The sequence below is a fragment of the Carassius gibelio genome, chromosome A19 (assembly GCF_023724105.1).
Source record: "Carassius gibelio isolate Cgi1373 ecotype wild population from Czech Republic chromosome A19, carGib1.2-hapl.c, whole genome shotgun sequence".
Classification (NCBI taxonomy): domain Eukaryota; kingdom Metazoa; phylum Chordata; class Actinopteri; order Cypriniformes; family Cyprinidae; genus Carassius; species Carassius gibelio.
Window position 1 is genome coordinate 18014124 of NC_068389.1, and position 18657 is coordinate 18032780.

The window sequence follows — 18657 nt, forward strand, 5'->3', positions numbered from 1 at the left end:
TTCAAGCCTCATGCAAACAGCTTCACAGAACTGCTGACAATGTACATAACACTAGGGTCACATACACGTGAACACAGACAAAATCACACGATGCACACATCATCAAATTATCTGATAACTCTACACGTCCGCACAAATGTGTCTTAGTTCAGTTGTCACTTTGTAAGAGTGTGATTACATCATTGAAAGTAATTGTTAAATCCCAGATCATATTAACAGCTTTTTATGCTAATTTGAGGGCTCACTTTATTACCAGTAGTGTTAACAGTAGATTGAACACTATGTTAGGAAAAAAATCCTGACTGGAGAAGTGATTCAAGATGTGTGATCTAGTCAACGAAGGCTAAGGCTGAAGGTTAGAGTGGTTGTCATGGGCCATGTGACTAGACTGAAGGTGAGTAATTTTGATAACTGTCCGTCTGGGGTCGAGAGGACCGTGTCACCTCACATTTTCCAGCCAAGTGAAAGTGACTTCAAATGCAGCCATTTATATGCACATATGCACATGTAGATGTGTGATGAAATTAATGCACAATTATAATTTCATTTAACCAAGCAGTTAAAATATGCTGATTAGTGCAAAGAGGGGTCTAAACATAATGCAGAAGTGCTCACTATCATCAGCATGCATACAAGCACAGCACTGTAAAATTAAAATGACCCCCACTGAATTTACTACTTATGCACCCTGAACTATTAATGAAGCTAAAAGTGAATCTACATGTACATTGCAAATGCAGAGTTTTACACTTAAACATTTTTTTATAGGTTTTTGTTGTTGTTGTTGTACCAATTTTATTAGTTGCACATACTGTATCACTATGCTCTTAAGTGGATGTGTTTGCATTTGTTCAAATGTCCCCAAAATCTTTTGATCCTTAAAATAATCTAATGAGGAACACTGGCTTCCTTTAATATCTGGTTTACTTATTCAGACTTGTAGACACCTGCCAGATATTTAATTCCTTTAAGTGAGGCTCAAGATGTTCCTGTCTTTCCATAAATGGCTTGTGATTGAATGATGGAAGTGTGGTCAAACACAGGGTGAGGAATTCACTAAGACTCAAGGATGGCTGACTACTGATGGTACACTTTATTTCCACAGGCTGTTCTTGTTGTTTTAATGCCAGTTTACAAATTTATGCAAATGTATATTAAATAAAAAAAAAAATATTAAATTTAAATAATTTTCATGCAGTTTTTTTTCTAGTTAACAGTGTTGCAACTGTTTAGTGAATTTATCCCGTAGGTCAAAGGTAATGACTAACATTAAATGTTGTATAAATGCACAACACAAAATAAAGTGGAAAGACAAGACAATATTACATTATTCATTATTCATTGTGTGATTCTGAGGAAAATAACAAGAAAAAGATGAGGAAAAAGAAGTACAGGAAGAAAAACTAATAGAATGTTATTGGTCATCTCACCAAGCAATTTGAAAATTAGCCCCATTTGTAGCAGCAATTCACTCTGAAGCTGTTAGAACTTCAACTTAAACATTATGAAACTTCTATGTACTTTTCTGTCAGTCTCCTCAACCCGTTTTTCCTCCAAGTATCCATTTTCATGCTTTGTACAGATTCAATCTGGCTTCTTCATTAACTATTAAAGGTTCTGCAAAGGTGCAATGGGAAAATGGAGCATATGCAAATGTCATACCAATACAAAGGTTGATTTTGTCAAAGCATGGGTGAAACTGTGACTAACATCAAAAGCGACAGATTGTCAAAATGCGATTTTCCTGTATTTTGCAGAGCTTTGAACATTGATATACTCAGCCCACACTGTGACTAGGTTAATTACCATTTTTATTCATGCTATTAATCCATGCTTACTATTTCAAATCAACTCCCACTATCCCTGGCAATTGACATGCAAGTTTATGGACTTTTATAAAGATTTTAGATAGAAGTCTCACAGTGTGGCATTATATATAATTTGATACTATGTTTTATCTAAAGAAAAAAAAAATTGACGTCTTTATTAAGTTTGTGGCAGAATTTATCCAGTGGTGCTTTCAGATTATTTCAATTTTCTAATTATTTCTAAAAAACGAATAAAACATGGTGCCTATAATGTCTAATTGCCTGCTCCAAAATTGGTTAACCCAGGAATCAGAAAAGAAAACAGCTTGACTTGTCAGAGTTTAAATTGAATGGAAACCTCCAGGATGTGATGAATGTGGACTCATATTGGTGGTGACAACAGCTAACAAATAACAAACAACAAAACTTCACATGAAGAAATTAACATGTTGTGTTTTAGGACAGACCAAAACAGACAGTTTGTGATGAATGTCTGTAATATGTGAGATCGCGTTAATATTATCACTCTACCTATCTCTCTGTCTATCCTTTCATTTCCTCATTCACCAGTCAACTTATCAGTCCAATCATCCATCCAATCATGCCTCTGAAAATGGCCACAAACAAACAAATCAACCCTAAACGCCTGAATGTCAAGAATTTCTTTTTTTTTTTTTCTTTTTTTTTTTGCATGTTTGATTCAAAATAAGCCTACATGATGAAACATTCAGGAAAACATCACTGAGTGTGGGAGTAGTGTGAATGTGTTATAAAAAGGCATTGCTACATACTGTACATATCTGCACATGTGCAAGGTGTATAGACATGTGTGGGATTTAATTGAATTTTCTTGCTTGTGAAGCTAACACACACTTTGATACTTTGAGCCCCACAAGTGCACTGGATTTTACTATGAAAACGGACACAAAATTAGATTTTCTTCTAATTCTGAAAAAGCAATTACATAAAAGCCTTCAGCTTTTTTGTTGAATCCCAGTCAGCTGAGGTGACAATTCATTTGATTCAACATAATAAAGTTTAGTTCGTGCCGCTAATGCAAATAAAGAAAATTAGAAATGTGCTGAAAACATTATCATATGAGCATAACATTTGGGTGCCCGTACAAAAATTACGATATTTATGCTCAACACAAAACCTAACTCTAACCTTAACGCCTCTGATATTTTAAGAAACAAATAAAGATATTATTTGCATTCATTGATTTGTTGGAGAATATGCATGGCCAACAATATATTTATAGAATTAATTACCTTACCTCAAAATTGGCACTGCTTTTGGATGTGAATTTGTATCCTGATGATAATAATAATTATAAAAAAGAGCCACTAAAATCTGATTAAAATGCCCAAATACAGGCTCTCAAGTCTTTGTAGAAAGATAACTCTCTCTCTTACCTTGCCTCCCTCATAAAAATGCCTCATGATTTTCTCAATTTTCTTTTATTTTCAGTGTCAATTAGTCATGATTTCTGCAGAATTTGATTGCATTTGTGACCAGTTATGGTCTGATGTAATTCCTCTACCTTCAGTGATGGAATTTGCTGAAACCTCATCATTGTAAAGTAGCTACAACTGAACGTAATGATCTCTCCAGGAACTGAAAAGTGCCAAAATTTAGCATTATACAGCTGCAGTGTACTTTTAAAGCTACAGCACACGATTTTGAAAACAGCTTTACTGCAGATAAAAGTGTACTGGTGTACTTGTAAATACAACTCTACAACTGTTGTTAAGAGACATTCTCTAATATTTCATTCATCAAAACACATTTGCTTGAAAACCGAAGCATTTTGTTGAAGAAAATGAAGAGAACTAATATGGACCCAACTGGCTCTGTGAAAAAAAATAAAAACATGTTGAGGTCAGGGGACTGTCTTGGTGTTTAACTTGCTGTTCTCTTCTAATGGGCTCTGAGCTAAAGCATCATGTTGCTGTTTTCACCATCCATCAGCCTGGGAGAATTTAGGCCTTTCTGCTAAAAGTTGAGGGTTATTTTAGTGCGCTTCTTTAGAATCATCCCTCTGCTATGTTTAGAAAAGTTGCCTTTTTTTTCCACTTCTCCTCACATTCAAGGCCAGTGGAGTATGAAACCCGCAGGGCCTTTAGAGCTCAATCAACAGCCAGAGAAGCAGAACTCTCTGTGAGACCTGTTATTCTCATTCCCTCAAACTTACCCTCTGTCTCTCTTTCTCTGCATCCCTCTAATTCACACAGACAAACACATACCCACCCACACGCACTTGATGAAACACTCTCGACACTGTATCTCACACTTTCAAGCACAAAAACATTCATAAATTAAAAACACACACATCCCTAGCTAAACTGTCTTTACTCTGTGATAGGAACTGACTGGTAAATAAAAAAATGACACTGTCAGAATCACATCCTTTACCTTGCGCAGGATAAAGCATATTCTATATAAATACTTATGAGCATATCGCATAGACATTTCTATTGTTAATTTATTCACATGTGGCCAATGCACAAACAAATCACAAATAAAACATAGCTTTATATAAATACTCAATGCTTCATGCCCTTTCTTGGACCTTGCCAACATGCATCAGGAAAAATGGGGCGTTCAGGTGAACAGGGTGAGCAAGCGAACAATCTATTAAACATGCATTCACATGCACTCACTTCTGCATGATCAATGTAGACATGTGCATCCGTGATGTCATTCCAAATTATTGACAAAATGTGTTTCCATATAGCCAATAAAGTAATATACAAGCTGGTTTGACTGTAAAACAGATATACCTAGTGCAAATTAGCAAAATGTTGAGCTGTTTATAGATCTGAAAGGTAAATTTACTCAAAGAATGTGACAAATAGTACTACTTAACTGTATGAAGATAAAAAATACTATAAATAAAAACATCAACCTTAATAATACTTTTTATGCATAAAGAAATAGATGAAATAGTATTAAAGGGCAGATTTTAAATAGCCAATATGTTGTTTAATACTGTTGCTTTGTGTAGTTTTATTTAAAATGATAATTATTAGGTCAGGACACTAGACAGTGGACAGGCACACCTTTCAAGTCACCAAATGCTTGATATCACAGATTAAAAAAAATGCATTCTGCATTTGAACACTTATGTGTTTACATAATCACAGTAACTTGAAATATCGCTACGTAACAACAGAGAAAGCATAAAAGGTCAACGATTGCTCAGTCGACTGTAAACATTTAATCTTAATTCTATTAACTGCATGATGTCATGGAACACCAGCATTTCTGAACACATTTTGTTCCTAACAGGAAATTCTTTAGGCTTCAGGCTCATTTGCTTTTCTAACACTATAGATTCTGAATGCAACAAGGTAAGTTGCATTAACAATGAAACAAGATGGGCTCTTTTTCAGAAGCACATATTTAAAACAAATTCCAAAAGCATTAGAGGGGAGTCACTAGCTGTTTTGTTTGGCTTCTCTTGTCTCCACTTGACATGTAAGCAGTACAACTAAAATACACAGTTCAATTTAAGGTCACGTTAATCGGGATCTATAAACAACACAGTGCCAGAAGCACTTTAAACCATTCCACCCATCTCTATAAAGTCTAACAAAACACCTGACGGTGTTTCTGACAATATGCTATAAATATAGAATTTTGTGTATCTTTAGTATAACAATACCATAGCAATACATTTAAAGCTAAACTATACAGAAAGCAATTTTACACATTTAAGAATATTATTTGCTTGTCTTTTGGAAAGTGCTAAAAGTGCTAAAAAGCCACACCACTTCAAATTCCCTCAACAGCAATAATAGTAAAAGGCTAATTTCACACACATCATGGAAAAGGACTGAAATTATGGAAGGGTTGCTTACAGTGCATCATTCACAACAATATGCAAGTTACAAGAAAAATAATGGTATAGTGGATATTTCCCGTGTTTGACAGCTGCAATCTAGCTTGATAACTTTCACAATGGGTGCTAGATCAGAACCGCATGGTGCAAACATTGCTCACTGTGTTGTGTTGTTGACGGACGGAGAGACTGCTGGTTTGGAAATGGCAAGGGAGATTGGTCATGCAAGCAATATCAGCAGATAACGATCCCCAAATAAAGCAATAAAAAAATGAACCTAAATCGAAAAAAACATGGCACACTCTGACAACACAAATACATTCAAAGGAAAATAAGAAGAGCACAAGCAAACCAAATAATAAAAGAGTCAATTAAAACAAACATGACGCTGTTGAAGATCATTGCAGGTTTTTAAATATTTGGTCAATGAGAGACATGCTGTTGTAGTTTATCTCAATCTGAAGTAACTGTTTCTGCATATCTACAGCTAATTTGCAATGCTGGACTGTCTTTCAGCGGAAAAAAGTGCATTCTATCTAGAACAAACGTTCCTTCAAAATTTTACCGTGTAAATTGATATGTTCATAATACATTTAAGGGCAGGGGGTTTAAACATTTTTTGTGAACTATGCTTGAAAATGTCTTATGTCTGCTACGTAACTCATAAGGTTATAGATTTTCTATACAGAAAAAAATCCATCATTTAGAAAACAACCTCTTAGACAAAAGGCCATAGAAACTAATCTTTGTTTTCGAAAGTAAAATGAAGAGAAGCTAGCCGGATGTTGATATAAAAATGATAGGAATTTACGATGCATAGAAAGGAGCACAGATTCCACAAGCCACAAGGTCACTCCCTCATTATGGTGTACAAATCACAATTTTACGGTAAACTGCCGTTCATGCTTTTGAGGAAATAGCTCTCAGTGGGGGGTTAAATTAAATCGCCTGGAAACTTCTGCTTGTGAGATATTTGTGGGAACTGTAATTCATCCGTGATTTCGTAGATAAATGCTTATCAGCGCAAGTTGATTTTGCAATGATCTTACAGTCAATGTTTGCTGTAATCGACTCCAAACGAGTAACACAGATTTACCATAAAATAGTAACAAAGGGGTAGACTCACAGATAGAAAACTTGTTGCTGTTGTCTTTGCCAGGGAATAATTTTACTCCTCTAGATTTGAAATCTACAGACCTTTTCACTAGTTAAAGGGGAAAAATTGAAACAAAAAAACAAAATCATGAAATCAGGTAAAATAGGTTTTAAATAAACTTGTAAGCACTGAAAAATAAACCATCATCAAGCGCATGAGAGAAAAGAGCAGAAAGGTATAGCAGTGTGAACAATTTCCAAAGTGCTCTGCAAACAGAAAATATGGGCATGTGTTGAATAAAAGGCAAGGTCATAAAATGAAAAAGTGAGAGAAAAAAATTTATAAAGGAGTGGAGGGACGGGACTTCTGTTCAGTTGTCAACCTTGACAGAGGGAAGATTTCAGCATGATCTGCATGTCTACACCACTTGATGTGAAGCAGACTTTGTTTAATGCCTGTGTGAAGTATTTTGGGCCACAGACGTCTACCAAGGTATCCCTACGGGAGGAAAGTGGCTGTTTGACATGCATGCAGACAAATGGCACAGTCCTTAGGGCTAATCCAGAAAAGCGTGTAGCCCAGCATGTCAAAGGTCAAACAGAAGTCTCGTTGGGAATATAAAAGCTCATAATGATGATGATGATGATGATGATGATGATGAAGACAATAACTTGTCCATTCTGAATATTTTAAAACATTGTGGAAAATGCTTGACTTGCATAAATGCTTCTTTTTCCCTTTATAAATAGTGCATGTCATTAGCCTAATAAATGCGTAATGAATGCAAAGCAACAAACAATTCCTGGTCATCACATTAGTTATGGGAAGACCGACCTGAAAATGAACCCTGGCTTTGCCATCAGATGGAGTGATGTGACAGTCACTAGAACTCAGTAACAGCCAGGTTAAACAGATGAACATTAAAGATTCTAGAATTTGTTTTGTATGAACGAATGTATGAAATTAGTGTGATTTTTCTGTCAATTAATTAGTCTTCAAACAGTTTAATATGTAATAATTTGAACACATTGAGCTGTAAGCAAACAATAGCTTTAATTTATTATTTTATTTTATTTTATTTTTTTAAACCACATCTGTGATATTATTGGCAATGGGATTTTGTACATTTTCATAGAAAACAACTGTTTTCCCCCATAATAAAGATGTCAATGTTTGTCTCTCAACTGAAATGGATGACACAGGGAAAGGAGAACATTTCTAAACTTTGTAAATCCATAATCTAGTTGGGTTAATCTGAGATGTAGTATTACTGTACAGAGCCATGCAAATGCATACTCAACAATGGCTCTACGTCCTATGGAGATACAATACATTCCTCTTTAGAAGGAATAAATATTCCTTCTTAAAGAGGGGCCTAAATTTGGCAGTTCAGGCAACCTATGAATATGAATGAAACACAGTGTTTGCCCACCCTTACATAACATTTTACCAAACAAAGTTCCAACATTCGTAACTTGAAATTCTTCAAAAGTCTTTTATGGGTCCATATGCTTCCCAAATACAACGAAAGCTAGCAAAGGTAAAAGCACTGATTTTTATCAAAAATCTAAACACACATGATACATCATCTAAGTCCAATGCCAATAAAATCTTTCAAAACAACAACAAATAAATAAATAAATAAATAAATAAATAAATAAATAAACAGACTGACTGATTATTGACTGAAAACCTCACAGATAGTTATGATACAACTGATCCTGATCAATTAACATGCTCTGAGTTTAAAATGGCTAATCCTGCTTCCTGAGATGTATCATTATTTAAAAGTATACTTACAAAAAACATTAATTAAAGAAATTATCTAAGTACAATACAAAAAAAAACAAACACACACACAGTCAGCCAAATCACAGTTGCAGCATAGCATTTACAACACAAGTACAAGTAAACCAACATTCCAAAAGGTTGAAAATCCCTAATGCAAAGCTTTTATTTTTTTTAATTTTTTTTTTAAGACTTGCTTAAGTGATTCTGTAAAAACATGTTTATTATTTGAGCTATATAGTTACCAAAACCACCAGTTTAGAGGTGCTAATAAGGTGGATGAGAGCGAGTTTTTCTGAGGAAATCAACATTATGCCAGATTTTTAAATATACAGACCCAGAGCATTACTTTAAAGTCACCCTTTCATATTTCCTGAAGTTGACGTGTTTAAACAGTTTTTATATATGCCCCCCTCCTCCCCTTTTATCAAACCAAATGCACATATATCTGGAGGAAGCTGTTTAAGAATGATTATAACACACCTACAATATTCAGCTGAAAATGGAGTCATTCTATCAACTCCTAATGGAACCTCACTTTCATTTCTGAGCACCCATTATCCACCCACTGGTTCAGCCCATCACCATAAATAAATAAAAACCAATGAAAAACTGATTTAGAAAAGCCTTCAACATGAACCTATTTAGTATTCATTTGAATATACTATTGACATAGACACACCTAGATCTATTGTTGCTTTCGTCAAAGAAAATTATGACTAAGGTCGTCAACGAACCTTTATCAATTGACAAAAACAAGACACGACATAAATACGGTTATGTGACGATGACTATAATTAAATGTATAATGCAATATTGTTGACGACGATTATAAAAACGAGACTAAATGTGGTTTACAAAATAAAAAACTATGTTAAAATGTTGTTGTTAAATAACGTTATTTTGTCTTATTTAGTCGCGTTATTATTATTAATATTTTACAGTATTTCTTTTTCCTATGTCTCTCTTCAAGGGCTGTAACAGGTCGCACTGTGCAGACACAACCGACATCACTTCCTCAAGCCCCACTCATGGCATTATTTACAAAACGACAACAAAGTGAATTTGGGTTTCGTCTATACAGCTAAGTACTTATACTATATTGACTGGGTTAAATAGCATTGCATTACTAAAAAGAGACTAAAATAAATTTTTCATTGACTAAAACTAGACTAAATGTCATCAGTTTTCATCGACTAAAACCAGACAAAAATAGTCATGGATAATTCTGACTAAAATAAGACTAAAATGCTCAGACTTTTAGATGACTGAAACTTGACTTGACTAAAAAAAGAGTATGAATGTGACTAAAACTAATTAAAACTAAAATGACAGCTTCACACAAAGACTAGACTAAAACTCAAATTAAAACAGGCCGCCAAAAAACAACACTTCCTAGATATATAATATCTAAAGTTTAGAAACTATTCTGTAGAAATTTGCACTGGCACCTGTTTCTACAGTACTTAAAAGTTTTTTTTGCTGAATAAATCATTTGACAGGCCTGCAAACGAAATGCTCTGCAAGTGACACATTAAAACTGTAACACATTAAAACTGAGGAAAGGACTGTTGACTTTAGTCAATGACAAGACATTAAACAACTTTTAAAGGTACATTAAAGCTCAGTGAAATTACACATAATGCTAATTGCCATAACAGTTCTTTTTTCTACCATAAGGAAACTAATTTAACTTTAAACTACAGTTACGATCACAAAGCTGTGGTACATCATCCCATTAAGACTGCCAGGATGTTCTATCATTATAAACTTGAGTGGAAACACCACATCAGAATGATGGTGATGGAGACATATCTGTTTTGAAAACGAAAGCCATTTTTCACTGGCTATTATCCCAGATGATGTTTCAGCATGTCTTTCATTCACTTACGTCACTTTAACATCTCAAGTAATTTGCTTATCGCTCCCCGAGTATCGCAAATGGAGAAAAGATTTTGTATGCCATCAATAAAACTAAGATCAGACTATAAACAGTAAACACACCAGGCAACACATTAAAACAAACTCATTCATTACAATTCCCAACCAATAGAATGGATGCAACATCAGCAATCTGTATTGGCAAATGCACATATGTATGCTAAATACAATATATTCTAATACACTGCAAAATAAGCTGTTCTGCATCCCTTCCACCCCAAATATGCATCTATTTAGGCAATAAAGACCAAGCTTTCCGCAATTACCGTCTATTACCTGTCAAACCAAACTTTCCTCAAATTCTTTATTACACCGAACTGACATTTTACATTTACAATTAGTCATTTAAAAGTCCACAAGTCCACATGTGTGACAAAGGCATTTCAACACCTATTCAGGCTAAGAGCGCTTCTCAAACTCTAATTAATTTAAAAATCAAGCAGCTGTCAGCATCTAACCAAGGTCAACATATTCATGGTTCTTTGGAAATGACCGCTCCACTGAGCTGCACGGGATGTGATGGGTACAAATCAAATCTTCAAATCCCCATTGCAAGGAACTCAAATACTTGTGATGGGTTCGAAGGTCTGCTGTCACAAACATTTGTTTTCTTGTTGACGTACTTGCGGTGAAGGTACATTAGGTGCAGACTTGCACATTCACCTGTTTGTTTCTATTAAAGTTAAGCAAAGATTTCAAAACCCAATTAACAAGCTACAGTACTTTCAAACTGCTTTGCCTTTCATTTTATATGTACATTGGCTCTTCCAGGTATCTTTGATGCCACCGCATATCTCTGCTGAGTCCCTTGGCAACCTATCCCCATGTCCATTTAGTCAAGGATAGATTACAGTAATTGTTTTCCGCCCTGGATGTCAGATTATTAGCTGGACCAAAGTTGAGCATGGATCCTGTGCACCATTTGTTATCTGATAGGAAACAGTGATACTATCATATTTCCCTGCCCATAAAACTGACCTTAACCTTCTTATTGTCAGAAGGAGGGCATCATTTCATATTATTCTTACAGTTAAATGCAAAATACAATTCGTTGACCCACTTGATTGTGCTTTTCATTAAACAACTGTTTGTAACATAAACGTTAGGATAAATGATTAACAAAGCAGAAGTATAATAATATTTGTGGAATATTGATGCTTTCTGGCCATTACTTTATCTTTTTATCTATTCTAAAAATCAGCTATGGCCTGCGAATGAACTTACTGAACCCTGCAAGCACAAAACTCAATCACAATAAAATTTATATTTCAGTTCTTGTGTTAACAGTTACTAAACTTGTTTGAGTAAGCGAGAGGAAAACGGTAAATGGCCTACGAGGTGAGATAAATATATTGCTTATGTTCTTAGATTGAGCAGTTTAATGAGCCATTGTTGCTCAGGGGTAACTTTGGTTGTTATTTCTGCTTTTGTGAATAATCTATAAAAAAAAAAAAAAAAAAAAACTTTCTGTGCCCTTAGGTTGCTTATATACAAGTAAACATTTATAACCACAGCTGACCAGTAAAGAAAATACTAGCTTGTGCTTTTGTTGATCCATTGCCACTTTTTTAAAATTCTGTTCTAAAATTTTTGTTCTCTGTATTTTTCAGTGCAGAAGTAAACTATTTCCTGTGAATATTCATGATGTTTAGTTATAGGTAAACAAATAAAATAATAACCAAGTGAAGTAAACAGTGAAACAACTTTGTGCAAGAAACTATTTATAATTATGACAATAAATTAAAATAATACAAGAAATGCTTATTCGCATCATCAAGCTAAATTGTTTCTAATCATTTTATCAACAAAAGTCAGTGCAATGGTTTATCTTCCAAATCTTTTGATTCTTCTTTATTTTTTATGCAATTTTGCTTCATTAATTTTAATTTAGATATCTGTGCATTTATTTAAGAATGCATTTTTTTAATGCTAAAACGCTAATCACAAATTAAAATGATTTTTCCAGTGTTGACTACAAAGTCATATTTAGAATGTTTGAGGAATATCAACATAGTGCTGTTTTGCTTGCCCTGTACAGATGGTGATGGGCAGTTTGGCACTGAAATATTCAGTATGAGGTTCTGGGATTCCAAAATTGAGACAATGGTGTGTGTTTCTACCACATGTCAACTTGTTTTTGCCTAAAGCCCAGGCACAGATCCAAAAGACACTGAAGTGAGAGTTTGTGTCTGAAATGTATTATTTTAGACCTAGCGTTACTCAGTCAATACACTATGAAATACTGATAATGTGATATTCTTTATTTTATTATACTGTTATGTCGATATTTCAACAACTTTGGCCTCCATATCAGATTAATTTCACATTTTCAATTCTCCAATTCAAGAGGCTACATTGCTAAGAAGACCATTACATAATGTTCCACTTGTCTGACACATTTAAAGTGCCCAACTTAAGCACATCAGGCAGTATTGTGGAGCATTGTCTTCATTACAGACTGTTTGCTGGAGTTTCTGTGACACTAATGGCATTAAGGAAATTCCTATGAGGAATTGTGCTTGACATAGACCTCACAAAGTGCAGCCAAATGATTACTCCCTCGGGCCAACTGTGTGAATCTAGTATGAACATGCATCCACAATCTTGCGACCAGTTGAAATGGATGGTGGCAGGAGTGACCATCAAAGGAGGACTTTATTAAATGTGGCATCCACTCCAGGGAAGGCATGACAGAGGACCTGTGGCCAAATACGGATTTCAAATTCTATTGCTAACTGACCTACTCTTAAAAGTGAGCAAGAAGTGTTGCAAAGTGCTTGCTGTGTCATCAAAAGATTAAGTTTGGTAGAAGAACTTATAGACGTTATAAAAGTTGGCTCCCTTAGCCTTTCGCCAACATCTTTGCCCTAGTTTACATGACTTATTTTAGATTATTCTTCATTATCATGCTCACCTCTAAATGACTTAGACTTAAAGGAGAAGTTTGCTTTGCAAATTTGACACCACTACCATCTGTACATGCAAACTACTGTGTTTTTATATAGTTGCTTTGGGGTTTGAATTATACTCTTAACACAATAAGGCATTTCATTCTTGCAAGATGCACTCACGTTCTTGGTGCACACAGAAACAAGCTGCTGCTCCCTTCATACAGGCAAAAAAAGAAGACAAAAATACCTTAAGAGAACCTAGATGACAATACACTTTTCATTATAACCATTCTCTTAAAGGCTAATTCACTGGCAGACATTAACCAGTACATTCTCGGACATTCCAGACATGACAAATGCCAAGATGTTCATTCACCAAAAACAAGCGCAACCAATGCCAACAGAGGCAGATGGGCTAATACATCGATCTGCCAAAACCTGACGGATGTGTCTGTTGCCGTAGGTTGGTGTCTGTCGGCCTTAAGAAATTTCTTTCACTTTTTTCATGTTTTATTAATTTAAACAATCTAAGTGAATATATTACATGATATGCCAGCTAAATAAATGTATTGCCATAAACTGTACATATCAATATTTGATCAAATATTATTTAAAACATCTGAAATCCCCCAAATGAAGAGAAGTACATGGTCATGAATAGACAAGGACTGTGGCTTTAGAACAAAATTCTAAAATCAAAGAACTGGCTCCCTTTCAATCCATAAGTGTAAATTTGAATTAAAACGGCCACAACCCCGCAGGAAAGTTAAATAAAACTTAAAACAGAATGAAAGGAAAAGGACATTTTCTTAATTGTACTTCAAAGATATTCAACACATTCTGAGAAATTGAGTTTTCCGTCCTGGTCCACAAAAGTTAATTTATTAAATACGATGAAATGTAGAAATTACATTTATTATGGGTGGCATTTTATTAAAAAATATTGCATGTTATAGACATTTCATTTCTATCTATCTATTGTTGCAGGGACCTGTTTTAAGGCCATTAAACCTCCAAACTTGAAGGCTTTTTAAAACACATTTGTACAGACATGGTGTCACGATCATTAGATGGAGTGCCCATGAACTTCAGTAAAAGACCATTCCACCCATCAACCACCAGATGTCAATTGGACACTAGCACCTCTCATACTGTTGCACCACACCCGAACTACATTACCCATGAGTCACTGCATCACAATCACCCTGTCACACCTGCACCTCATTCATCAGCCAATTTCCTTGCCACACCTGCACCTCATTTACACACACATAAAAGCAGCACACTCACTGCAAAGTCTTGTTTAGCCTGTCTAACATTTCCGAGGGTTTCTGCCAGTGTTTGTCATTTCCGTGTTTGATCTTTGGACTTATTACTCCAACTCTGATTCTCTGCTGCCTGCCCCGATCTCTGCTTGTTTCTGGTTTTGACTCTGGTTATCCCTGACACACCTGACACCATTCCTGATTTCTGCCTGTTTGACCATTCTTTAATAAAGTGCTGCATTCGGATCCGAACGTCTCTGGCTCATCATTACACATGGTGTTTTATCCAGATTTTATGTACAATAATAAAGTATCTGCTGTCCTACAAAAGGCTCACCATGGTTACAACCCCTTGCCCCCAGCTCTGATAACAAAGGAAGTACCTCTACCTGCTAGTCATTAACATACAAAAGGCCTTCACACCTCACAGCAATTACTCCTCACTACTAGCACTAGCTCTGAGGATTCCTATGAACTTTCACAGATTCCAGTATACATCCACATACAGTTCATATTTCAGGAATTTTAGGTTTGTATCAAGCACTCTGCCTCACACATTTGGCAAACCTAAAGTTTAGCTGGGATTTCCCATTCCATGTTTGTCTGGAAGCAGCTCTTTTCATGCAGGATTATCAAATCTGGGCTTCTACAATTATTATTATTTTACATTTTTTTTGAGTTTCTGTTAGTTAAACATTTTTGAAGATACTATAGACCTCCCACGCACTCAGTTTCGCCAAGTTACTGTACTCTGACTCATTATTTCAAATATAATTATTACATCAGTTCAGCTTCTGGTGCCATATTGAGAATTTGATTACATTTTATGAATGAAAGACCTTTACTAGCCAGCTTTACTAGCATGCCTTCCAGCTAGCACCACCAAGCCTTTACGGGTGATCCAGAAAACAGCAGCATGTCTGGACTTCAATCAGCCGAAGAAGAGCCATGTCATACACTTTCCACTCGCTGCTTGTTGCCGCTAGCATCAAATTCTCAAGACATAAAGAATTTCAGCATAAAGAATTTACATTCCCTTTCGTTCCCTGTGGCGAATGAATAAAAAAAAATTCTGGTGGAACCATCACAATGCAGCACAAGGTCACTTTCAAACACTTCACACTCACTATCACTGCCAACCTTTATTAGAGCAATCAATTCCAATCGTCAGAAATCATCTGAAGACACCTTTCCTGGAGCATGTGACTAATGAATGACCAAAAATAAATCAAATAAAATATGGGAGAACTTAAATATAAAACACAAAACAAATATTTTTCAAAAAATAAAAGTAAAACAGAATGTAATTGTTCCTCATTTACACCTCGTTTAAACAACTTTTCTCTTAAAATAGAAGTTCACTTCCAGAATAAAACATTCGTGATAATTTACTTTACCCCCATGTCATCCAAGATGTTTGTCTTTCTTTTTTCAGCTGCAAAGAAATTAAGCTTTTTGAGGAAAACATTCCAGGATTTACTTCATGCTGCTGGACTCTGAGTTTCTCAGATGGAGATCCGGGTTGTCTGTGTATACTGAAGCCAAACAGCCCCTGCCAATAACAGCTTTATTTTCTGCAGATGAGCATTTCCATCAACTGGCATCTTGAACCAGCAACAGCTGGTTAATGTGTATAAGAGTGGAGCGGGCTGAAATGGAATGGCCTTCCATTTTGATGGCATCTCTTTCAGATGAATCAGTGTGCTAAATTGGATTTTGCTGGGCTGTGTCCTGAAGCGCAGTGCAGATGTTGCTTTTTGAACATGATCACTTGTGCTGGAGATGCAGTGAGTACCTGCTATTTCACAGTCAAAACTCATGCCAGCTCAATTCAATGCAGCAAGCTTCTAATCAGCACTCTTGGATCTTACACAAATTAAACAAGTCCAATCCTATAGCTCAAGTTCTGCTCACATTTTCAATTATCCAAGATGATTGCATGGCTAGTTAAAGGAAAGGACATAGAGACAGACTGATCTGACAAAAGTCTCTAAAGTTACACAAAGCCCTTCTATGGAAGTACGTTTTCAGCAAGGGATAAAAATGTAAATGAGGTAATTGCCAAAGTCAGCGAAGATGTCAACTCTGAATTCATAATTGCAAGATAAAAATTCAGAATTCTGGCTTTTCCTCACTATTCCAAGTTTAAATCTCGCAATTATTTGTCTGCCAAAGATAAAAAAAAAATCAACAATAATTGCAAATTTATATCCCACAATTCTGACTTTTCTTTTAAAAATGATGAGTTTATATATTGCAATTCTGAAAAAGGTGAGAATTGTGAAATCATTTTTAATTATCTTTTTTTATCCCTATGGCAGAAACTAGTTTTCGTACAAAAATCACATGCAAATGAGGTTTGATTTTACTTGAGGCTCAGAAAAGAATCCAAAAGACCCAGTAAAGACATACTATATGAATTTCCATATATACAATCATTGTACAACACTTCAATAAGATAAAAGCACAGATATGTAAGGGTTGGCAAACAATTTCATATTTCACTCCAGACTTCTACAGAACAGCTTCCAGTGAATGGCTGTATAGATACTGGAATTGGGTTTATGGTAAATGTGTGTAAGTAGTTCAAAAACACAGTATGCAGCCAAGCACATGAGAAAATGATGGCTATGGATGACCTGTTAAAGAATAAAACTTAAAAGTGGCTTGCTTTTCGCCATTCTTTCTTTCAACTCCCCACCATTTTATTTCAATTGAGCATCCTTTTTTTATGAGAGAAGCAAAAAGATAGCTACTTCCAAAAAAGACAAAACATGATTTGTTGTTGAAATATGAGTTAGTTTGGAGAAACGGCACAAAACAAATCAAACCAAAAAAGGAAAGAGGCATTCAAGCATTGGCAGCAAAAACAACACTTTTCTCACTCTGAATGTTGAAAATTATTGCAAAAAGAGCAATGTGAACTGAAGTCAATGACAATCAACACAGTTTTAAATGATATTTCTCATGCTTGCATTAACTGGATATCTGGAACAAACTGATAATTGATATATAAAAAAAAGTGTTTAACTTGAAAAGTTTTTGCACCTTTTATGCAACAGAAATACTCAAATCAAAGATAATTAATCATGTAATTAATTATCTATAGAGGACAATTAAATCGACTTTCACTTACAGTGTTCACAAGAGCAATACTAGCAAAGGAAACCATGCATTTGCAATGACAAAGTGAGTGGTTTACCTTGATAATGGGTGCTGAAGCCTTTGTATCGATGGTTGCTGTCAGTAACAAAGTGTAACCTCAGCCAGTTCTTGTTGCTAACAATAGGAGATGGGACATTCATTCCGGATAGCCTGTAAAACATGAAGGAAAACTCTTTACATTGGTTACGGATAGTCACCCATTAACAGCGACTAGAACAAAACATTTATAATAAAATGGCATCTGTCTAGATGGGCTGTAAAACTCACGTTTTGTAGAAAAACAATGATAGATAGCACTGTCAAAACGAGTTTAAATGATCACTCTGTTTAGGCCATGAAAGTAGATGTTTGGATAGCCAATATTTTATCTTCTGAAATATAAAACTTTCTGAGAGCTCATAATATACTACCAAGGTCACTGATCTAATATACAGTACCGACATTTTGAAGCATGGCACTTGGGACATTTAACAGAGTGCAATCACCTTAACACTTAGTCCACACCTTAGTCAGGTCAGATATGACCAGAAGGTTCCCTGGACACTTTTGAGGGGCGGTGCACACAAACGGAACATTTTGACAAGTAAAAAATATTATTGTGTGTGTGTGTGTGTGCGCGTGCCGTGGCCTGAATCAGCTTGGTGCTGCAACAGTGGACAGAGGTCATTGTAACCCCAACTCTCCACCCATCAAAATGCTCTATCTTCATCCTACATCTGTCTCACTTTATTGATGACTAACTGGAGATGTCATTAAAGGACATGGCCACATGAATCACACTTTAATGGCCTTCACAGGCTGGAGCAGAGCCATATCATTACTGTTATCTTTCTGTCTCTCTCTTTCACTCCCACACACA

The 18657-nt window shown here is 35.4% G+C and overlaps 1 protein-coding gene across 1 annotated transcript in view; it reads right to left on the bottom strand.

Annotated features, from left to right (window-relative positions):
- LOC127935613 (CUB and sushi domain-containing protein 3) overlaps positions 1 to 17959 on the bottom strand; it is a 183516-nt gene extending 165557 nt beyond the window's left edge. Inside the window, exons 1-2 of the mRNA XM_052533684.1 lie at positions 17836 to 17959; positions 6779 to 6856 (exon numbers count right to left, since the gene is read on the bottom strand). Of these exons, the coding sequence (XP_052389644.1) occupies positions 6779 to 6856; positions 17836 to 17959 (202 nt within the window). The remainder of the gene's footprint in view (positions 1 to 6778; positions 6857 to 17835) is intronic.
- Between the last annotated feature and the right edge of the window lie 698 nt (positions 17960 to 18657).